This window comes from Miniopterus schreibersii (genome assembly GCF_964146895.1).
Source record: "Miniopterus schreibersii genome assembly, chromosome: 19".
Taxonomy (NCBI): Eukaryota; Metazoa; Chordata; class Mammalia; order Chiroptera; family Miniopteridae; genus Miniopterus; species Miniopterus schreibersii.
In genome coordinates this window covers 15,291,196-15,316,181 of record NC_138119.1, presented here as the reverse complement: position 1 = coordinate 15,316,181, position 24,986 = coordinate 15,291,196, and the positions used below count along the sequence as shown (strand labels likewise).

At 36.7% G+C, this 24,986-nt stretch overlaps 1 protein-coding gene across 1 annotated transcript; it reads right to left on the bottom strand.

Moving 5' to 3' along the window:
• Positions 1–2,293: 2,293 nt before the first annotated feature.
• On the bottom strand, positions 2,294–24,785 carry GORAB (golgin, RAB6 interacting). The gene is made up of 5 exons (XM_081120430.1): positions 24,613–24,785; positions 18,898–19,255; positions 11,585–11,686; positions 9,402–9,542; positions 2,294–4,026 (listed from the first exon to the last, which is right to left on the bottom strand). The coding sequence occupies exons 1-5, from the start codon at positions 24,671–24,673 to the stop codon at positions 3,567–3,569; spliced, it is 1,122 nt and encodes a 373-aa protein (XP_080976556.1). The 5' UTR covers positions 24,674–24,785; the 3' UTR covers positions 2,294–3,566.
• Between the last annotated feature and the right edge of the window lie 201 nt (positions 24,786–24,986).

Here is a 24,986-nt window from a genome sequence, read left to right as displayed (position 1 = left end):
CCGTTTTCCAACTTCCTCTTGTCCTGTGACATTTTTTTTTTTTTTTAATCCAAAACCTGGACATATTGTCTAACAGAGGTTTTTGTTGTTGTTGCTTTAGTTGCGTGTGTGTTGCCCCCTAGTGCTAAAGGCAAACCAAAAGGCACGGCAGGTCCCAGATACATTCTTAGATTGCAAAACAACTGGATAGGATATTTAAAATGACAAGTGTTTGAAATATTTGGGACTTCGGAAAGATGTGTCCATATTCAGTCTTCCTACCACTTATTCTATCCTATCATTAATAAGACTTATGTTCTGTATCAGCCTTTGTTTTGTGAGTGTCCATGTTAGTCCTTTGTGTAGACGAGAAGCTTCTTAGGGACAAAAGGCGCAGATCATATACCTCTTAAACAGCTCTGTCCATATATGTAGCTACATACAGTTGTTTGATCCATTGCATCGGGATGATGTTGCATTTTTAAGGCAGCTGTTTGGGATTAGGAGCTTGCAAAAGTAGACTGACATTAAGGTAAAGGCAGACTGGAAAACAGTGTCCTGCTTCATCCCTCCAGAGACTAGTTCAAGTCAGGCCTGGGGTAGATCTATGTTGAGAAGGGGCATAATTACCCTGGTCCAGAGCGGCCCCAGGTCTTGTCTGGCAGACTGAGCTATATCTATCAGGGTCTTTTAAAATGCTGACTTGGCTCCTTAGAAATACAAAACCCAAAACATCATTTAGAAAGGTCACTGGGAATGGCCCGGGTCACAATAACTTGAGTCCATTTTGTGCCAGTGCCTCCGAAGAGGAAGTTGCTGAATACTTAGATAAAGCTCCTTGAGAGTACTATGTTGCTAAATCCAAACAAAGAATGAGAGAGGTTTATAGCTGACTTTTTACTCTATAATTTAAATGCCAATCCAGCAGTGAAATATGTTCTAGGAATTGCAATCAGATTTTTATCATCTGACTTGGAAACCAGCTGTGCTCTCAGTGAGTACAAAGATTTACTACCTGCAATTGCTGTAATTCCATCAGAAGAATTATGCAGAGGTGAAAAACTTGAGAAAAACTCTTTATTTTAAATGCAACACAAACCATGTTTTAAGAAATTCTTCTTTGAAACTGATAAAGAATGGTTTTAATTCAAAGAAAGTAGAAGGGAATCAAGGTATAAGAACCCTTAAAATTCAGGAATTCAGTATACTCTTCAAAGTATGTTTTTTAAGAAAATGAGTAAAAATTACTACAATTTAGTAAAGACCATGTTTTAAACAGAACAAGTGAGATAACACGAAGTAGTTAACTCCTCAATTACATAGCACATCAAGAGCTCTGATAATCTTACGCTCTATTTGAGAGATGGAAGAGAAGAGGAATTTAACTCCAGGAAGGACAGCTCTACAAAGTGCCCTAATAAATTCATGGCAGCAATTTTGAACCAATAATTTCCTTCACAGAAACTCACAATTACTGTGGATTTGTGAATCCATATATCAACTCTTTTGAATGTATTTTATGATTTTTAAAAGATATCAGGGCTATCCTGGAAAAGCTAGTGCATATGGTCCTCATACCAATGAGCCCCACGTCTTGTTCATTTGTTCATGTTCCTCTCACACATGGGCTACAGCTGCCCTGTACAAACCTGATGCAATAGAACTTTGTCACTTATATCATCACCTGAGCACTCGGATACCACCCTGGGAAAGCCAAGCAAGGTACGTTTTTCAAAATAATGGTTTCAGTGGGTCATTTATAGACACTTGAAAGCATTTCACATGGACAAACACAATCCCAGAGTGGGTTCTAAAGCAAAAGTTTCAAGAGGGATGCAGAGAACTTCATGGTCTGCATTGTAAGAGCTACATCAAGGTGGTAAGAGACACATCAAGAGTTTAGAACTGCAACTTGATTATCCCTTTAAGTTTAAAGTGAGCCAGTCGGCCAACATGACATAAGTGAAATCTCTGGCTCTCAAATTCCTCATCTGTAAAATAAGATCATTAAATCAGATGATCTGCAAGGTCCCATCCATTTCATTTATTTCATGGTTTTCATTTCTCCATATACCTTATATGATAAATTCTTAACGTACTTAGACTCAGTATTAGATTGTACCCATCTGTACTTGGCCAACATTATAGAACCTCATTTATTGATGGATTTTTCCCTGACAGAGGTTCACACAAAAGTAGATGATTGTAACTACCAATGGAGATTCAGGATGCATTACTGCCACATGCTGCTTAAGAACACATACTAAACTAAGAAAATTTTTAAAAAAAGATAAAGAGAGACCACATTATAAATGCATCAGATTTGTTTATTCCTTAGAAAAATAGGAGTATATTGGACAATGAAGCTTTCAGTTTTTATGCATGCATGTCATTCATAAATAAAAACAAACTATATAAATGCCTCTGTTTAGAGAAGCCAGTAATGGAAAGCTATAATTTCAGTCAAATTACATAATACAAAAATACAGAGCTCATCCTCATTACTAGAAAATAATATCCTCAAACTCATTTAAAAATTCTTTTTCAGAAATTATTATGGATACAATATTACATTTGTCCTTATCTTTTATTTCTTCTTTTTAAGACTTAAAATGCTTGATTTTACTATTTGGAATTTCTGATACACCAGAATTGAATGTGTTATTCACAGATTTTGTAATAAAACTACAATATTTACTTACATATTCACATCACAATGTAGTGGTCAAGTATTAGTGACGGTAATTAATAAACTATTAGAATAATAAGAAAATCATCATTTTAACAATTTAAATGCTTTATGACAGGATAATTTATATCCAACATATAAAATACATACTTACGGGTAACTTTAGAAAATGTATTAATTTTTTTTCATAATCAGAAGTAGCAAGATTTTCTGTATTATTTTCAGCCTTACTGTAGACATGTTTTCATTGTCTAAATTTAATCAATGTGCTGATTAAAGACAATATATTAATAGTGAAATTATATATATATGTTTGTGTGTATCAACGAATCCAAACTCAGGTTGTAAACTAAAGCCATGTAAAAGGCAAAGTGAATAGAAAAGTAATGTTGGCTTAAGCTGTCTGGTAACCTCAAAGCTGTGTTTTGCAATGTGAGTAAGATCCAGAGAGAGAATAGTAAGTGCCAAATATTACTTTTGTTAGATGTTTGTTCTCTTCTTCACATTTAATATTTGTGTCTCTTTTTACTGATGACATAAAAGAGGATTCTCAGTCTCAGCACTTCTCCTGGAAGTTAAATGAGTTTGATGAGGGATTATCATTTTTCATTTTACTTTTCTGTATTGACCTGGTCATACCCATGTACTTTTTCTTCTATCCTTTGAAGTCACTTGTTTTCACCCAAAATAAGGGTACTTTAAGGGAACCAGACCAAAATCAAGGTGAACTATGTATAAAATTATCATTATTTGAGACTTTAGAATGGTCCAACACGTTATAAAACTAATCTTAGATTCAAATATTGTTTCAAAGAGGCATTTACCAGCGGTCATGGCATACTCTACAACAGAAAGTTTCTGAAGACCATATTAGCTAAAAACAATAAACACTGGCCCTTCATGTGGCCAGAGCAGCCGAACTGTCATCATGTACAGTAGTCTTCGCTTTCTGACTTGGGTGGTCTGGAGTGAGAAGGGGAGAGCTCTTGGGATTTTCACATTGTTCATCCACCTTTGGGCAAGCAGCTGGTGCTTGATGCTCTTTGTTCTGAGCAGATCCTGATGTCACACTCTCCCCAGAAGGCTGAAACGGCCTCTCTCCATGAACCTTCTGTTTCCCTGCTTCTGCCTCTTGTTCGTGCAGCAGTCTCTCCACCTCCACGTCAAGCTCCAAAGCCTCCTCATCGGCTTGGACATCCAACTGCTGCATCAACTCCTCCAACTTCTTGGCCTTGCGGAGCTCATTTTGCTGTATGATCGTACAAAGGTGCTCGGTGAGCTGCTCTTTAATATCAGTCTTGCGCTGTAGATCGAGCTTGGCTGTAACATACTCTGCTTCCGCCCTGTCAAACCGCTTCCTGTAGGGACAGGAACAAAGATTGGTCCATTAGTTTTGTATCACAGAAAGAGGGCTGAGAAGCAATAATTAAACTCCACAATTTGGTAACAATGTATAATGAAGTTATGGATATTAACACTTTATGAATACTTGCCTACACATTAGACAAACTAGGCTATTGCTGCTGAAACTTCACAACATTTACACTTGGACTCTCCTAATATAACAACATTCCTCTGCACTCATTTCCTTTTTCCGACGCCATACTTGAATGAAAGCAGGTGAAGAGGGTTAATTTAGTGGTATGCTAGCTCTGGAAGGAGTAAGCCCTGATTTGTAGTGTTTGTCGATTTCTATAGTGCGAATACTACCACCATAGCCAAGTTCAAGCTATCAATATGACTGAATGTAGAATTGGGGGAAGAGGGGAATCTGCTTTCACGGTTAGTGGTAAAACAGTAAGAGATGGAGAAAGTATCTCTATTATTTAATCAGGGTGACATTGGTTAATAATCACATTATCTTAGTTTCCGGTGTACATCTTTATAATACATCTGTGGACTCTATTGTGTGCTCACATCACCATATATTTAACCCCCTTTAGCCCCTTCTACCTCCCTTCTGGTAAACACCATTCTGTCTATATCTGAGTTTTTTTGTTTGTTCGTTCATTGGTTGCTTTTTGTTTTATATCCCACATAGAGTGAAATCATGGCTCTTGCCCTTTCCGTCTGACTTATTTCATTTAGCATACTTTCAAGATCTAGCCATGTTGCAAATGGTAATTTTTCATCTTTTTAATGATCGGATAGTATTCCACTGTATATATGTACCACATCATCTTTATCCAATCATCCAACTTAAGTTGTTTTCATGCCTTGACTATTGCAATGATCATATGGGTACATTTAGCTTTACCAATGTTTTCAAATTTTGGGGGTAGATACCCAGAAAAGGGATCACTGGAGTTGGCAGCTTATCTTTGTTTTCATCAGAGATGCCCAGGGTCGTATCATGACACAAAACAGAGCCAGGTTACTGTGGGAAGGGTTAGAGACTAGGCATGCAATGACTGAAACTCTGGTATAGTGACCCAGGTAGTTTCTTCAATTGAGTTTTGGTTTGAGTAATGGTGATGATAATAGTACTTCATAGGAGCGTTAAGAATTAAGTAATGTGAGCAGGGCAGGTGTCTGGTGCAGTGCCTACTAGTACTCAAGAAACAGAACTTCCCCTCCAGAGCACCAGACTCAAAAAGCACTGTCAGTATATCACTAAACATGTATCTAAAATTAAAATGATGCAAAATGTAAGGATCTGGTGTTTTTACTTGAAAACTCTAACTTACATAACATTCAATTACCATATTTTTCTTCTTTACTGTCATTTAGTAAACATGAGAATGAGAAAACTAGCTGTTCTCCATTACCCTCTGTGTTAAGAGGATTGTTCTAAAGGAGCTCTGTTGGATATTTGGATCCCTGACTTCCATACTGTACAATATATCCTGTTTGTGAATGTCTGGCATCAAGCTTTAGAATCCTGGCAACACTCTCTATAGGTATATGAATACCTCGCCCCTTTCCCCCACTCAAACCTCCCTTCTCTGCAAGTCTGTGGTCTCCCTCAGCCAGTCAAAGTCAGACAGGAAAGATTTACTGACCCGGGCTCATGAATGCTGAATTGAAATTAAAATTTGCAAATAGGTCCCTAGGTTTCCATTGATCTTTCACCCTGGATAAATCACTGAAGATTCTGCATTTTGTTTATTTATTTAAGTCCTTCTGGCCAGAAACATGCATATATATTCTTGTACAGAGTGACTTATGTTTAAAGTATTGATTAGTTTCACAAACTGCACTAGGGGTCTGGGGGTCAGGTGGATGTACCAAATCAGTCTGATTGACACACTTTGGAAGAGAATAATAAGTGCATTATATGTAACACAGTAAGAGAAATTGAGCTGAAATGTAGTTATAGAATTATTTTGTTATTTTAAAGGTACACTAAATGATTTAATGAATGCTATTTAAAGGATTCTAGAAACTGTATCTTGGTTTTGGTATCCCTGAAATATTAAAAAAAATAAAAAAATTAACCCTTGGCATGCCATTAGGTTCCACTGATCCACTTTTAGTTTTCCATTCCTTTTATGAGCAATTATAACTATTTGTAAGGATTAACATGTCATGATTTTTTTTTACCCTTTCTTAGAAGTCTTCCAGAGAACAAAGAGAAAAATTATTTATATTTTAAAAAAACAATAAAACTAATCATATTTTGCAATTACTACATAGGTCCACTGGATCTTTTTATAAATCTAGAATACATTATCGCATCGTTGAGATACTATTTTTCTAACATTTTGCAATTTCATCACCCTAGGACGTATTTCCTTGTTACCAATTATTCCAATTTATGCTAAAAAATTAAAATAACAAGAAAAAAGAGAATGATGAAATGACCTAAAAGGATGATATTATAATAAAATAAATCATCACCATTTAATTTCCTTACTGTGCTGTCCACAGTATTACATCACCTTTCAAGAAGGTATAAAAGACTAGAAACCCCATATTTGTAATCTGCTCTCAGCTTTCACTGAACACAGTTGAGAATCAGTTGTATTTTTTTTTTTTACTTTTCTGCCCTAATGGCAAAGTAGAGAAAATTGACAGATGAAAACATTTTGCAGTTATTAGATAAGTCAAAAGATAAATGTTGTGGTAGGCTGAAAAATGATCCCATGAAGATATGCTCTTCCTAATCCCCACACCTAGTCTCTGAAGGAAGAGTGACCCTACCGACACCGATTTCAAACTCTGGCTTCCAGAAAATGTAAGAGTACATATCTGGTCTTTTAAGACACCCAGGTTGTAGTCATCTGTTATAGCAGCCCTAGGAAACCAACACCAATGCACACACACACGGTCCAGATTCTAGGTGGTGAAGCTGATCGTGTGCCATCTCAAAGTATGAGTCCTCAAAAACACATTCTAGATGAATGTTTTCAAACTCAAGAACCAGTGAATGAAAAGATAAAAAGAAAACAGGTTGTTTCTCATTGTTACAATTTCAATAGGAAGAAATTAATCACTCGATTTCTCACTTAATCACTCAATATTTTACAAATATTTGGGCTGTCCTGTATTGCTGAAAGGATGTAGCCTCATTCTTTCAGTTTTTTATAAGTTTTGGAGTCAAACACTATTTGATACGAAGAGGCTTGCGATGCTTACCTTCTCATTAGTTTTTAATGAGGTTATTTTCACAATCCCTTTTATTCTCACTTCTGTAAATTACACATAAAATGACTTAAATACTGATGGATATACGTATATGTGCATGTGCATGTGTGTGTGCATGTGTGTGGGGGAGTGTCTATTAAACATAGATGGCAAAGAGTGATAATGGTTTTTCCCAGTATGTTGAGGGTTAAAGAAATGTTCTACATGCAGCTCTGAGTTTTACAAGCTGGATGCACAGCATATGGCAGCACTGTCATCGTTGCTGCCAACAGCAGCAGCAGCAGCAACTCTCAAGTTGGCTCACTCAAAGTGCTGGTGTCCTCGGGGGTGTCTGCCCTGACACTACTCTACAGAAGCCAATTCCCAGGGAACTCTGGCCTATCAGTATCCCAGAAACTTTTGTGGACAAAGCACTGTACCAGGCACTATAGAACTATATTAAAAAACAAACAAGAAATCTCCTACAGAAATGGACTACCCTGGGGATTAACAGCACGTGGTCAAATCTAGATCATAATATTCTATCACCAATATATAATTTCTCAATAACCATAGACATAAATTTAGAAAATGTCTTAATCTTATGCATGAACAATATACAATGCTGGTTCTAATCACAACTGTTTATAAGATTTTAAAAAAATAGCCTCACACATGTAATATGGATATTCACATACAACGATGTTGACATCAGTACCATGAGAATGTGTCATTTTAAACTTAAGAAGATGTAAAAAATGTACCATGTAAAATTTTTTTATTATGTAAAAATTGACTAAAACTTCATTTCAAATATTTCTATATTATGGGATACGTCCTCCTTTAACCAGTAATTCTACCTTTTTAGTGGTTCTCTGAAGGCTAACATTATGAAATTTTAAAAATATAATGTGCAGTGTACAAAGCATCCTTCTCCAGTCTCCTCTAGGCCAGAATTAAAACATAATCAGATGACTTTTCTGCTGAAGTATCCAGAATAATCTGAATTATTCATATAAAAGGCTACAAAGGCCAAAAAAAAAAAGTTCCTCTGGCAACCTTAAGTTACAAAGACTAAAATGTGCTAAACATCTAGGCTTAGTTTAATCTTAATAAAATCTTGGTCACCTCCTTAATGACCTTATTAGTTGAAATCTGGAACCTCTAGTTATCAGCTACTGATGGCATTAATTTAGGCAACCCATTAAATCTAACAGCACATGGTCAAACAACAATTACAAAAATCACGAGGACACCACAAACCTCTTTCTTAAACAATAAACAGTGAATTAAAAACCACAATCAAGCATTTCCGCTTTATTAAATTGTTATATAAACATTCTGATGCTGTGGTTTACCCTGGACTAATGAGGCATTCTGATTGATTTCTAGTGTTACAGAGAAAGATGCAAAACGGAGTCATTAACACAGCATTCCCTTGTGAAAAAAGACAAACCAGGATGATTAAAGCAATGTTGAAAGGACTGAAAACCCTGAAATTGGACTTAATTTTTTGCCTTTTTATCTGCTTGCAAAGTTCATGTAATTCTTTACATGTGTTAGTTCATTTTGAAAATACTCCATGATGATTTTTTTCTCTTAAAAAATGCCAATGGCTGAAACCAAGGAAACACATGAGAATGAACCATTTTATACAGAATAGAATCAAAAAGAAAAACTTCAAGCTTTCAAGACAGAGTGATATTTTCTTTAAAATACTCATAGGCTTTACAAAATAAACTAGATATTTCTTTAATGAAAACTGAAATGAGAACTAGGCTAATCCGCAACGAGCACCTCAATCAAACTTTCTTAACAGAAGGACCAGAGACTTGGCGTTAGAATTATAGTTTTGGGGCAAGTCATTCAGATATCCAAACAGTAAATACCTGATGCTTTAGCAAGAAAGACTAAAATGTAAATAAATAAGGCAAGAAATACTCTAACGGGAATATGAACAAGGTTAATGGGTAGGGCAGAGTAAAGGAAGACTTCAAGAAGAGGAGACACACTTGACACTACTTATTTCGAAACAGGAGTAAATACAGCGCTTAATGTGGTTGTTACGAGGCTTAAGTGATGATACACATGAAAGGTCCTGATCCAGCTAGCAACACACATTAATTAAACCCAACTGCTTGTTCCGAATCCAATTTCCCCAACTCACCGAGCATTTGAATAGTCCAGACTGGCCTGGTCAATCCGGTTCCTGAGGATTCCAATGTCAGCGGACACCATGTCATCTAAAGCCTGCAACTCCTTCTGGATCCGCTTCAGTTTCATGGTCTCTGCCTGAGTTCTTTTAGATCTAGAAAATTAGGAACATGAGTGGGAAAATAAAAACATTCTGAAAGCATGTATCCATATACAATGTGAGTGAAAAAAAGCAAGCTACTTCATTTACAATATGAATATAATGCATAATTTTTAAAAATTAGAAAAACAAGAAAAATTGAAAGAAATCAAATGCTGGTATCATTCTGGTTTATCTGGAAGACTGCATTTGCGCTTCTTTCCCTTATTGTTCTAAATTTTCTATTAGTACATATGATTTTCATATACTAGGGGAAGATTGAAAAATTTATCAATAAGAAGTTCACTTACAGGTATATTCATTCCATAAGGATAAGAATAAGCACTAAGAAAATATATCTGTATTCTCTGTACATTGGAACGTCGAACACAACTTTCCAAATCTGTAGCCCATTTCATTTGTCTGATACCTGGACACCAAGAACAGACGCCTGCATCAAACACCATTTCTTTATATGTCTAGAAACAGCTAGTTGGTTTTGAATTTCTTAAGACTCATTTCCCCCCAAACTGTTACTGCTTTGATTTCTGTCCTTTAGGTAAAACTACAGGTCCTCAAAATTTTTCCTTCTGGGCCTCAAAACCAAGCACTTTTTTTCTTTGTTTAAAAGCACATCCAATCTCACCATCTCTCAGCCCCCTCACCACTCCCGAGTACATTACAAACTTAAAAAACAAAATAAATACAAAAGTCAACCTTTAATTACGATTTCACTCATTTCAAAATTTCACACACATTCTCAACAAGAGAATAAAACTCCCACCTAAAATCACTATATTTTCCAGATTTCTACTCTATTTATGCATTTACCCTAGTTTTCTGCCTATAAAAGTTAACAGTATGATTCTTTTACTGGAAGTACTGTACTTCACTGTCTATTTATTAATAATCTAACCAGGCTACATTTCCTTACATTTCTGTCTATAGCAGTGCTTTCTGTCTTAAATCAAAAGCATGTAAAGAATGCTAAGCCTGTCAATCTTCTTGTAAAAGCAGCTCTTCCAAACTGAAGACTACTAAAATGCTTTCCAATAATCACTTTTCAATAATCATGTGTGTTTTTTTCTTGAAACATAAATTCAGTGATTAGCATCATTTCGTGTTTCATGAAAGATCAAGGTATACCCAGAAAAGTCATTTTCGAATACATACTATATCCCTCTGGCAGATAAAATTCTTTATTTCTATTATACCCACCTGCCCGTCTCTCCACCCCTATTCCTTCTCCTCCCTGACACATTTGCTTAGCTTCATTCAAGAATAGTTTTGCCAGATTTTTCTGGAGATCTAAAAAGAAAATGCCACTGAATACCTGCTTGCATTTAGTTCTCACTGTTTCCAATCACTGTTTTATTGACTAAGCTTGTTTTCTTAAGGCCACAGCACATTAGCAACTACCAGCTAAAAGGGTAGAAAGACAGAAAAGCGGTTCCAATGGGAATGTTGCTGTTTGAGGCCAGCACAATGCAGTAAAGAAAAAAAAAAGGGATCTCGGACACACTGACATTGGGAGGTTAGAAAAAACCTGAACTGCTCACAGTATGGGACAGTACTCATAATGGTGACCCGAGTCATAGATAAAAGCTTAAATTATATCATGTATCTTTATCAGTACGGGCAGAATAATTATTTAAGAAATATGTCCATAGGAAACATAAGATTTGTGGGAGTATAAGTCATTTATATGGAACAATCTTACTCCTCTACATGTTAGATGACGAAGGCCCCCTCATGTCAAAATGAAAACTTATCTGTTAATTTACTTATATTGACAGCTATTTATTGCTCCCTTACGAATGCATAGATGGTTAAAACTGAAAACACTGACGCTGATCCTTAAGTTTTAATTGTACCTGTATTACCTGTAAGTTTGCTATGATCTATGCTTAAATGATTTCAGTATCATTTATAAAGCATAACTTGTTTAGCCTTAAAGAAAATATCAGTTTATTAGAAGAGACATGGGAAAATAAATATAAAACATGATAGAGCTGACTGCAAATGGCAAACAATCTCTCCTGGTGCAGGTGCCTCACCTTTCCGCAATAGCTTTAGCCAAAAGAGCTTTCTTACGTTTATTTTTTTCTTCCATTAGCCGCTGCTCTTGTTGGAGGACTTCCCAACGAGACTTTTCTTGCCTAAGGAGCAAAAAAGTATAAAAATGAGTTTCTGAAACCCCACCCCACACCTTCCCAGTCTCAGTCTCCTACGTATAAAATTTAATCAGCCAGATTATGTATATGTATATATTTTTAAAAAGTCCTTTTAAGAGGAACCCATCTGCAGCTCATTATTTTGTTCTAATAGAAATAAAGACTACGATTTGAAGTAAAGAAGGCTTACATAAATTGGCCCTTTGAAATCCATTATATGTATATAACCTAGGAACCCACAAACTGGAAGCCAGAATAGTGTGGCATTTTTTAGAAGTACAAAGAAACCTGTGTAAATTATCTATTATATGCAAAATGGAGAGCAAAATAAATAGGTCTGTAGCTAATATGTTATATCTTTCAAAGTTCTTTTAAAAATCATTTTAGTGATCTAATCATTAAATCACTTTATAGTCTACATTCTTGGACACATGGAACATATTTATAATAGCTGTTTAAATATTCTTTGCCTGATATTTCCCGTCGTTTGTGGGCCTGTTTCTTTTGATGACTTTCCTCCTGGTTATGTATCACAATTTCCTGCTTCTTTGCATGCCTAGAAAGTTTTTATTTTTGTCCAGATTGAATGTGCATTTAATTTTTTTTAAAAGTGTTTCAATTACAGTTGACATATGATACTATATTAATTTCAGGTGTACAACATGATTAGACATTTATATACCTTACAAAGTCATCACCCTGATAAATCTAGTATCATATCTGACATCATATATAGTTATTACAATATTATTGACTATATTCCCTATGCTGTACTTTACATCCCTGGGACTATTTTTATAACTGCCAATTTGTACTTCTTAATCCCTTCACCTTTTTCACCCATCTCCTTAAAGCTCCCCCTCCCCCAAATCAGGTAACTATCAATTCGTTCTCTTTGTCTATGTGTTTATTTCTTTTGTGTATGTTTTTTAGATTCCACATATAAGTAAAATCATATGGTATTTGTCTTTCTGTCTGACATATTTTACTTAGCATAATATCCTCTAGGTCTATCCACGTTATTGCAAATAGCAAGATTTTATTTTTTATGGCTGAGTAATATTCCACTGTATATATGTACCACTCTTCTTTATCCATTCATCTATGGATGAGCACTTAGCAACTTAGGTTGTTGCTTCTATATCTCAGTTACAGTAAATAATGCTGTAATGAACATATGTATGCACATGTCCTTTCAAATGAGGGTTTTGAATTTCTCTGGATACTCAGAAGTGGAATTGCTGGGTCACATAGTAGTTCTATTTTTAATTTTCTGAGGGATCTCCATACTCTTTTCTCTAATGGCTGCACCAATTTACAACCCCACCAATAGTGCATGACCGCTCCCTTTTCTCCACATCCTCACCAACACGTTATTTCTTGTCTTGATAGCAGCCATCCTTACAGGTGTGAGGTGATATTTCATTGTGGTTTTAATTTGCATTTCCCTGATGATTAGTGATGTTGAGCATGTTTTCATGTCTACTGGACACCTATATGTCCTCGTTGGAGAAATGTCTACTCAGATCCTCCCACCATTTTTTAATCAGATTGTTTTGATGTTAAGTTGTATGAGTTACTTATATATTTTGGATATTAACCCCTTATTGGATGTACCATTGGCAAATATCTTCTCCTATTTAGTAGGTTGTCTTCGTTTTGTCAATGGTTTCATTTGCTGTGCAAAAACTTTTTGTTTGATGAAGTCCCATGTTTATTTTATCTTTTGTTTCCCTTGCCCAAGGAGACATATCTAAAAAATACATGTTATTAAGAGCGAAGTCAAACAATTTACTGTTTTCTTCTGGGAGTTTTATGGTTTTGTATCTTACATTTAAGTCTTTAATCCATTTTGAGTTTATTGTTGTATGTGGTTTAAGAAAGTGATCCAGCTTCATTCTTTTGCACCTATCTGTCCAGTTTTCCCAACACCATTTATTGAAGAGACTATTTTTGTCCCATTGTATAGTCTTGCCTCTTTAGAAGCATGTTATTTAGCCTCCATGTATTTGTTTTTCAGTTTTATTGTTGTAATTAATTTCTAGTTCCATATCATTGTGATTAGAGAAAATGTTTGATGTGAGTCAATCTTAAATTCATTGAGACTTGTTTTGTGGCTCAACATATGGTCTATGCTGGAAAATGTTCCATGTGCACTTGATATGTATGTTCTGCTGCTTTTGGGTCAAATGTCCTAAAAATATCAATTAAATCCATCTCATCTAACAGGTCATTTAGGCCACTGTTTCCTTGTTAATTTTCTGCCTGGATGGACTATACATTAATTACCAATGGTATGTTAAAGTCCCCTACTATTACTGTATTACTATTGATCTCTCCCTTTATGTTCACCAATATTTGCTTTATATATTTAGGTGCTCCTATGTTGGGCGTGCAGATACCTACAAGAGTTATATCCTTTTGTTGGATTGATCCCTTTATCATTATGAAATGCCCTTTTCTGTCTCGTTACAGCCCTTGTTGTAAAGTCTATGTTGTCTAATATGATTATTGTTACCCCAGCTTCTTCTTCATTTCCATTTGCATAAAGCATCTTTTTCCATCCCTTCACTTTCAGTCTAAGTGTTTCTATCTGAAATGAGTCTATAGGCAGCACAATATGGATCTTGCTGTTTTATCCATTCAGCCACCCTATGTCATTTGACTGGAGCATTTAGTCAATTTATATATTCAGTAATTATTGATAGGTATCTAGTTATTGCCATTTTATTGTCTTCTGATTGTTTTTGTAGTTCTTCTCTGTTCATTTCTTATTCTCTTGTCCTCTTTTCTTGTACGTTGATGACTTTCTAGTGTTGTTTGGATTCCCCTCCATTTCTTGTATATTTCTTAAGAGATTTTTGCTTTGTGGTTACCGTGTGCTTCATATATACCAAACTATGTTTATAGCAGTCTATTTTAAGTTGATAGTTGATTAAGTTCAAACACATTCTAAAATCACTAAATTTTCACTCTCCCCCTCCATGTTTATGTTTTTGTCACTTTTTTGCTTCTTTGTGTTTATGTATAATTGTAATTAAACATGGTCTTTGTACTTTTGCCTTGTAATCTTTCTACTGCTTTACAGCTGGTTGATCCACTGCTTTTACTACGTTTGTCTTTGTGAGAATTTTTCTTTCCTATATTTTTTTATTCACAGTTTTAAATCTTTTCTTTTGTACTTAAATTAAGTCCCTTTGACATTTCTTGTAATACTGGTTTAGTAGTGATGAACTCCTTTAGCTTTTTCTTGTCTGGGAAATTGTTTATCTTTTCTTTGATTCTAAATGATAGAATTGCTGGGTAGAGCAATCTTTGTTTGAGGTCTTTGCCATTTATCACTTTGAATATCTGTGCCAATCCCTCTGGCCTGCAACATTTGTTGCTAAATCACTTGACAGTCTTATAAGAGTTCCCTAGTACATAACTACTTTTCTCTTGCTACTTTTAAGATCTTTGTCTTTAACCTTTGGCATTTTAATTTTGATGTGTCTTGCTGTGGGCTTCACTGGGTTCATCTTGTTTGGGAATCTGTACTTCTTGGGCTTACCTATTTCCTTTGCCAGGTTAGAAAAGTTTTCAGTCATTATTTCTTCAAATAGTTTCTCAATCCCTTGTTCTCTCTCTTGTCCTTCTGGGATATATGATGTGAATACTTATACACTTGTTGTCCCAGAGGTCCCTTAAACTGTCCTCACTTTTTTAAAAAAATTCTTTTCTTCTATTCCAATTAGGTGTTTAGTGTTACTTTGTCTTCCAGATCATTGATTCAATCCTCTGCTTCCTATAATCTGCTGTTGATTTCCTCTAATGTATTCTTCATTTTAATTATTGTATTCTTTATTTATGACTGGCATTTTTTTTATGGTTTCTCTCTCTGTGTTGTGGTTCTGAGTTCATCTATTCTTTCCCTAAGTTCATTGAGCATTCTATAACCACTGTTTTGAACTCTGTATCTGGTAGATTGTCTCCATTTTTATTTTTCTTTCTGGGATTCTGTTCTTTCATTTGGGAAATGTTTGTCTCCTCATTTGCCTGACTCCCTGTGTTTGTTTCTATGTATTAGGTAGATCTGCTATGTCTTCCAGTCTTGGCAGAGTAGCCTTATGTAGTAGGTGTCCTGTGAGACTCCACGGTAGTCTTCCTGATCACCTGAGCCGGGTGCTCTAGGGGCAGCCCTTGTGTGGGTTGTGTGTGCCTTCCTGTTGTAGTTGAGCCTTGATTGCTGTTGGCACATCAGTGGGTGGGATTGAGCCTCAGGCCTACTTACTGTGAGGGTTAGTTGTAACTACAGCAGAGGAGCTGCTGTGCAGGGGCTTATCCCATAGAAAGGGAGTCTCTTTAGTTGGGCTGCCGTGCCAGCTAAGTTCACCCTTCGGGTGTGTCATTTGAGGAGCTGGTTGAGTGACGCTCTGGTGTGGTCTGAAATTGGTCACTAGTTGTGTTGGTTCTGAAGCCTCTTAGGAGGAGCTCCGTTGCAGGCCAAGGTCAACCTCTGTTTGTGCCTGGTTTGTGGCCACATGGTCAAAGCTACAAAGTCATCTGCAGTTGGCTGATGCTTATGCCAGGCTTGGAGTTGCTTGGGAGAGGCTATGTTGCAAACCAAGGCCTCTGCCAGTAGTGCCAGGCTTGGAACCCTTTGGTGGACACCATAATTTGAGCTGAGGCCAGGCCACTACTTGTACCATGCTTGTGGCCACTTGATTGAAGCTATGTTCTAAGTCAACACTGGCTGCAGCCCTCTCTCATTGGGGTGCAATTCCTGTTGATTTTGACAGCCAGATGTTGTGAGGACTCCTCTTCCCAGCACTGGTGCCCTGGGCTGGAGAGCTGGCGTGGGGTTAGGACCCTTCACTCCTCAATGGGGAACCTCCACAGCTGATTCTTAATCGCCACACCATGAGTGTGGGACTGCCTATTCCAGGTCTCTGTCCTCCTACTAGTCTTGTCCTGTCTTTCTCTTTGTATCTTTAGTTAGAGGAGTTCTGTTCAGCTAATTTTCAGGTGGTTCTCAAGGGTGGCTGTCTATAACTTAACTGTAAATTTGATGTATTTGTGGGAGCTAGTGAGCACAGCATTTACTTACTCCACCATCTTGCCCGGAAGTGACTCTGGAGTTTTCTATAATGAAAGTCTGTACCATGAAACACCCTTAGGACAATGACCAATGTTTATTTCATTCATTTTCTTTCAATTTGCTTACTTCTTTCCAGCTCTTAAACATTTTTAAACAGAGTGAAACACCCTGAACTAAGACTTGAATTCTGCGCTAACAAAAAACCTCAAAAGTCGGAAATCATGAATTGTCTTCCAATCTAATTCTGAAAGAAGTATATTAAAATTTATGGTAAATTCATCAACTCGATGTCAACTCAAACAACATAATAACAAAGCTATTTGTTCCCATTTTGCCATTTCTTACAGCCACATATCAAAAATATCTATTCCCAGAACTAGTAACCACTTCCAAAATTATCCTTTTCTCCATTCCTACAGCTTCCATCTTAGTGCTGGCACTAGTCCTTTCTCATTTTTGCTGTCGCAGGCATCTCCTCACCAGATGCTTTAGTTCCAGCTCAGCCAGCACTCTACCCAAATGTTCTGTAACAATGACACCTGAACATTCTCTCACCATTATTCTGATCAGGGCCTCTCTCCTTCAGGGCGCTTGGTGGTCTACTACTGCACCTGGGAACTTGCTAGGCAAAGAATCCTCTGCTTCTAAGTTCTTCTTCCCTTTCTTAATTCTTTACTATTCTCTGGCCTATCCTTTGCCTCTCCCAGGAGTGAGATGTCATCTCGGAGCATTCTCTGGAACACAGGTTTCCTTTCCCCTTCTTAGAGTCTCCGAATTTCTCCTTTTCAACAACAGTTCCTGAGATTACATGTCTTCTATGAAAATTCTCCCAAGTACCTAAGAAGAGAGTAATTTTCCTCATGACATTCAATCTAAATTACCTGGCTCAATTTAAACCCACTCACCATTTGTCTCAGGCCTTTGTTGGTAAACTACACTTAAAGACATTAAAATGTATGTGCTTGTTCAATGTTGGGCTCATAATTCACACAGCTTTCTATCTCCTATCAAAACAATTTCATGGTTATAAACTCTTGATGGGTGAGAAACACTTTAAACTCATAGTACAGAATCTGGATCAGCAGAGATTAAAAAAATACCTGAGGTTAGACAAAACTTTCAAAAAGAAAGACACAGAAAATGGAAAACAGAAACAAATACCACCCTTTTATCTCTATGAGTGATAAACAAATAAGATATTAAATAGATATTAAAACATAAGTCATGCCCTAGCCAGTTTTGCTCAGTGGTTAGAGCATCGGGCTGTGAACTGAAGGGTCCTGGTTAAATTCCGGCCAAGGGCATGTACCTCGGTTACAGGCTCCATCCCTGGCCCTGGTCGGGGCGTATATGGGAGGCGACCAACCAATGGGTCTCTCTCACATTGATGTGTGCATCTCTCTCTCCCTCCCTTCCACTCTCTCTGAAAAGCAATAGAAAAAGTATCCTCAGGTGAGGATTAAAAAAAAAGAAAAACATAGGTCATAAAGTAAAAAATACCTGATTATATGAATTTACACATCATAGAATGGTAATTTTCACAAGAATGAGGCTAAATTCTAGAGGTGGTTTCAAATACAAACAAATTAAATAAGAATAAAAAGAAATCTAATGATGCAAGTGAATTATTTAATTAGTCCCTTTAATTTCCTACACTCTTTCCTTTGACCATACCTACATGGCTCTTCACAAGTACCCTTTTCTAGGCCAATGAAGGTGCAGCCTGGAAGTTGAAGAATATATTCAATTTGGGAAGAGTACTATGCATATAAGAAATGCTTCTGGTGTCAAGGTATAGACTTTGAATTCAGACAGACTTATGTGAGTCCCAACTCTGCTCTAGCTGTGTATTGGCTTTGAGAATACAATAATAGCTATTCTAAGTCCAAACTAGCTGTAAAGTGAAAATAATGAACTAAATGACATTAAACATATAAAATACCTAACACTGAATGGATTGTAATATATTTAGGTGGTAGCTATTTTTTGACAATTTGTTTATCACATTTCTAGGTTAGAATATGAAACAGAGAAGATGTTAAGACTACATTTCTTCAAAGCCCAATGGGGAAAAAAAGTAAAATGGAAAAAAATATCATGGATATATAGACTTACTAACAATTCCACTTTCTTTTTCTCCAATTTGCAATCTGGCTTTGGAGGTACAACCTCAGCACTTGTGTGACCATCACGGGAATTTTCAAGTCCCAGTTCCCTTGGCTGACTTTCAGTACCCCGTGGTTTTCCATCACCAACAGGAGACGTGATTGTAAGAGGACTAGGAGCAGTAAGGGGAGAAAACTGTGGCTTTTGAGGATTAAATCTCTGTTGTGGTGCAGAGAGCAGCTGCTCTGGAGGTAATCTGGTTGATCCATCTTGCAGTCCAAGCTTTTGGCTTTGCTCTTGAAGGGCTTTTTCTCGCTGAAGTTGTTGTCGACTTTTCTTCACAGGGGGACGCCGCTGTGGTTCAAATGGATCTACGTAAAAAAGAAAATGAAGGAAAATTCCTTTGTGTGAACAACAAATAATTATAATTTCTCTAAGAAAACGAATGATTAACATTAAGCTTTGATAATTCTACAAGGTTTTCTCCCCCTTCTCTATCTTAAAAGCCTCGGGAAAAACAGCCATCTTCATGCAGTTTCAATAGTTCTTCAATCATATTGTTAATATTTAACAAAAACTGTCCTAGCTCTCAATTTATCTTTAAGGAAAGCCATTTGTCTGCAAGTAAGGCCTTAGGATACAAAGCATGGTTTCTTTTTCAACTTGATTTGATAATTATCAAAAGTATCAACTAATTTGACCAAGCTAGGCAGACAAATGAACTCTCTGATATGTCTTAAATTTGATTTATGGTTGTATCTGCTCTCCTAAAATAAAATGGTGGTTGAATTTTCAAATGAGATTCATCTTTCTTAAATTTTCACAGATACATAGGAATCTGATACATAGGAAGATGCTATATACAAAGTATAACTGAATGAAGTCCCTTATTTCCAAGAATGTTAGTTTACCCTCAATTGTTTTCTTCCATCTTCCAGAACAGTCCAAGGTTGTTACCCAAAGCCTAGTTTGCCTTTAATCAATGTATGCAACCTAATTTTAACAGCAGCCTGATCAAAGCAATAAAGGAAGATACAAGTCATATTATAAACTGAGTAATAATACTTCTATTATACTTTTTGTATTGCCCATGTTAGTATTAACATTGTAGGGAAGACAACTGGAGAATTTAACTCACATTCATGATACATTTAATAAAATCTATAAATGATATCCTTTACAAAATGCCCAGGAAATGAAATTATGATATGTCCTTGTATTTGAACTCAAATAAGACTTTTAAATTCTGCATATTGACCTTTGAAGCAATACAAGTTTATTACTTAGATTTTCTAAATAACAGTTAAAAGCTCTGGAGTCAGTTCCAGAGTTGCTTTTGTCCAGCTCAAGCATGTCAATTATTTATTCCATACCTCAGTTTCCTCACCTGTCAAACTGATTAAACATTACCTGCTCTACTTATCTCATGGAGTTGGTGTAAAAATTTAATGAGACAGGTTAAAAAAAAATTTAAAAAAAGATAGCTGTACTATCTAAAGTAAAATGTTAATATTGTTGACTTTAGCCAGAAACAAAAAATAGCCTCTTGTATCTTGGAGCAGGAATTTATTACTGACTACTGATCTTTATTCACACCATCAGAAAATATCATTGAGCTTGCTTACCTCCCAATTACACTCATTAGCTGAATTAATAGTGCCTCTCAAATTCTATACTTCAGCTTCCATTTCATTTTGCATTTTCACAGAACCTAACTATGAGATTTATAATGCAAATTTTTAAACTCCCAAACAATAAACAAATCAGGCCACTTAAAAATAAAACATCACCAAAAAAACTCCTGGAACTAATTAGCCATCATAGCAAGACTGCAGAATACAAGAGTAATATACCAAGATCAATTGCTTTTCTACATACCAGCAAGTGGAATTTGAAATTAAAGACACAATACCATTTACAGTAGCACTCAGAAAAATACCTAGATATAAATCTAACAAAATATTTACAAGAGCTATATGAGGAAAACTATAAAACTCTGATGAATGAAATCAAGGAACAAAATAAATGGAAAGACATTTCACATTCATGGATAGGAAGATTCAATATTTCAAGATGTCAGTTCATCGTAACTTGATCAACAGATTCATTGCAATCCCAATCAAAATCCCAGCAAATTATTTTGTGGATACTGACAAACTAATTCGTAAGTTTACTCGAAGAGGCAAAAGACCCTGAATAGCCAACACAATATTGAAGAACAGAGTTGGAAGACTGACACTGACTTCAAGACTTACTATAAAGCTACAGTAATCAAGACAGTGGGTATTAGCGAAAGACTAGACAAACCAATCAATGGAACAGAATAGAGAGCCCAGAAACCGCTCACTTAAATAGAGTCAACTGGTCTTTGACAAAGGAGCAAAGGTAATACAACAGAGAAAATTCTATCCAACAAATGATCCTGGACAATTGGACATCCACAAGAAAATGAATCCAGACACAGACCTTACATTCTGCACAAACATTCTCAAAATAAAACAAAGACGTACATGTAAAAGTCAAAACTTTTAAGTTCCTAGAAGATAATATAGGAGAAAACCTAGATGGTCTTGAGTATGACAATGACTTTTTAGATACACCAAAGGCACTACCCATGAAGAAGATAATTGGTAAGCTGGACTTCATTAAAATTAAAAACTTCTGCTCTGCAGAAGATATTGTCAAGAGAAGACAACTCACAGACCAGGAGAAAATGATTTGCAACAGACACATCTGATAAAGGACTTTTTAATTTCTGTCAATCAAGTGGGTACAAAGCAGTATTTCACTGTACTCTTGATTTGTAATTCTCTGCTTATTGATGGTGATAAGCATCTCTTCATATTTCCTTTTCATGTTTTTTGTCAACTTTCCTTTGGCTTATTTGTATTTTTAATATATCAGCAACAACTGGAAAACATAATTAAAGCATTGTAGCCACACTGCTTTATTTCCAATTTTTTTCATTATGAAATAAGTCATACATCCAATAATATGTGTCTCACACACACAATCCACCCAGTATGGATTATAAAAAACCAACAGTTTAACAAATAAAATATGACTATAGTAGATATAAAATATCTACTATAAGATATCTACTACAACAGATATGCTGTTCAAAGATATAACATTACCCCATTTTGGAACACCCAAGAGAACTGTATTTCCTGTCTTCCAAGTCATATGACTTGCATTTACTAAATGAAATAGAAGTAGATGTGACACCTGTCATTTATTGGTGGAAGTATTTATTGCCAGTGTTTCATTTTCAATCTTCTTCTCCTCCTGCCATGGTGAACTCCTAGAGGACAGTACCAAGGCATTGTGTGGAGTGACTATGTGGAGCAGAGTCACCTGTCAACCCAAGTTAGACAGAAAGGTGGAGTAAAAAAAAAAAAATCTTTATTTTTTTACATAATTGATATTTTAGGGCTATTTGTTACTGCAGCTTAACTTGGTTTAACCTGATTTCATAATTACCACTACCTTTGAAACTCCCTACATATTTGCCACTCCTTGCTTCCCCACAACCCTGAATTTTGTGTTTCATTCCCTTGATTTTCTTTATAGATTTCCTATATTTCTAAAATATACCGGCTTTGTATGATTTTGACCTTCTATAAATGGTATCAGATTATACATTCTTTTGCAACTTGCTCTTTTCATAGTATTTATGAAAGTTATACATATTAATATATGTGGCTATAGTTCCCACTAGCTGTATAGTAGTCCACTGGATGATTATACCACAATTTATTTATCCACTCCCTTGTTAATGAACACTTGGTTTATTCCCAGATTTTCAATATTATAAAGAGGAGTGTTGAGAACATTCTTGATCTCCACCAGTGCACATATGGGTTTCTCTAGAGTTGCTATCCTTATTTTTGCTGGTAACCAACTTCATTTTCACAGATTAATTATATTTTTATGGTTGGAGAACTACTAGGAGGAGCCTTCAAAAGTAAAGATCCAGCTCCTCTGGTTTTACAAATGAGAAATCCAAGGCAAAAAGATTTAGAGGCAGAACTGGATGATCTGACAATCACTGTGCTTGGTTATAAGTATGCAAAGATGCTAAGGTGTTTTCTCTTCCTCAAGGTGATCAGAGACCAGTGAGTTGGTGTCTACGTTCTAACACCTGACTATGAAAAGATAGGCCTTGAAATTAAGGTTTCCCCACTCCCTATCACAAATTGAGGAGATATTTGAAAATGTTCTTCCGCATAATCAATCTATTTAACCTAGACTTCTACATGAAGCCTTCTTCCCCCCGGCAAACTCACCTCTGCCAACACATAATCTCTGTGATGTCTTCCCAAGCTGCACCCAGCCCCCAGCAATATGAGGTTCCTGCTCCCTTGGTAGCAATCTCTTGTACAACATCTACTATCACATTATATTATAGTTTGTCTCATCAGTAGACTAGAAACTCTTTGAAGGCAGGGATGAGGCCTTGTTCATCTTAGCATCCCTAATGCAGAAGCTTCAGGTAAGACAAGAAGCAGAGGTATTTGTACTCTGTACATCAGAATAAGTGAACGGGTGTTGAAAACACAGAGCAAGAAAATTTGTTAACATCAAGCAAGAGAAGAGTCAGTTAATTACACACTGTAGTATAACTTTTATGATCCAGTTTTTAAAGCCCTTTGGACCAGTCCAAATTTCCTCAATCTATATAATCTACACTGTCTCTATGTTACTAATTTACTTCCTTTTCCACCTGTTGCATGTTCAGGTAAGCCTCTGCATTTTTAGCATAGGTGTGAGGATATGCTGGGGCTGTCTTTTCCACCTGTCAGCCCCAGCATATCCTCACACCTATGCTAAAAATGCAGAGGCTTACCTGAACATGCAATTTTCTCATAAACTCTAATAAAAGGCATGACAGGGTTTATTTAATTTTTTCCTAATGTACAGTGTATAAGTTTGGTACCAAGAGTAGTATAAACTCACAGAAGTTGTGTACACTACTGGGATCACCAAACAGAATTTTATGAAATTTCAACCATCAACAAAGCCTAGTTTATATAGCCAAGAGTTCTTACCTAGTATCAACAAACTTAATTCCTTCATTAAAAGATAACAAAAGAGTACAGGTCCTTTCAATGATTACTCTATAAAGCCAGAGAGGGAAGCACAAAATTTTGGATTATACCACAGTTGTGTGTGTGTGTACATATACTTATTTATTTCACATCTAACCTCTCAAAGACCCCTTTGGTTTGCTCTCAAGGGTTTGGAAAGAACTGCAAAAATCATCTGGCAACCAGAAGTGAATGCAAGACTCCAGATGTATTATGAAAAGCACCGTGCTCCCCTTTTCCCAGTCATTGCTGCTATAAATTCATCACAATTCTAATATGGTGAGTGCCCCTCCTCTTTCCTTTACCCTGACCCCAACCCTCCAACCACGGATCTACACCGCTATCTTTCTATAGGAGACCCACAGGCTGTAGGATCGGCCTCCTCTTCCAGGTCCCATTCCTTCCACAGGAAAAAGTCAAACTCTGCAATGGATTCCTGAACGCTCTGTTCTTGAAGTAGATCCCAGTCTCCAAGGCCCGCCCCTTCCACCACGGCTCCAAGCACGTCCACCTCCGCAGCCCCTCAATTCCGTCTCCCCATTTACAGCTCCATCCCCCAACACAAACACCTTCCATCTTCCCCGCCCCCTTCCCCTAAGAGACCTAAGATTCCAATCTCCGCAGGCACGTCCTGTTACCTTTACTCTGCTTTAGTCGCCTCAGCTCCTCCTCAGAGAAGCCAGCCCAGCTCTGAGCCATCCGCCCCGGCTGCCAGCAACCCCCAGAACGCCCAAACTTCAGCGCCCCAACTGCCAACACGACTTCCCAGGCACATCCGGGTTCTTCCCCTGCAGCTGCCGGTCAACCAATCAGAGCGTCGAGCTTTGGACCCAAGGTCTCTTCCTTGCTGCAGGAACCGCCTCTGTCTGAGGCTGCCCACGGCAGTGCCGGACAACTTGCCTAAGGAAGTCTCCGCCACGCGGACATTCCTTTCCCCTGAGCTGGCTCTGCTCTCTCCCGTCTCTTTATCATAGTTGAGTAAATCGCTTCAAGAGATAAGGGGGGAAATAGC

Coding starts and splice junctions, on each gene's coding strand:
- GORAB (XM_081120430.1), bottom strand. CDS start 24,673: ATGGCTCAGAGCTGGGCTGGCTTCTCTGAGGAGGAGCTGAGGCGACTA. Junction 19,256..24,612: donor GCGACTAAAGCAGAGTAAAG/GTAACAGGACGT, acceptor TTTTTTACGTAG/ATCCATTTGAACCACAGCGG. Junction 11,687..18,897: donor GAGAAAAAGAAAGTGGAATT/GTTAGTAAGTCT, acceptor TTTGCTCCTTAG/GCAAGAAAAGTCTCGTTGGG.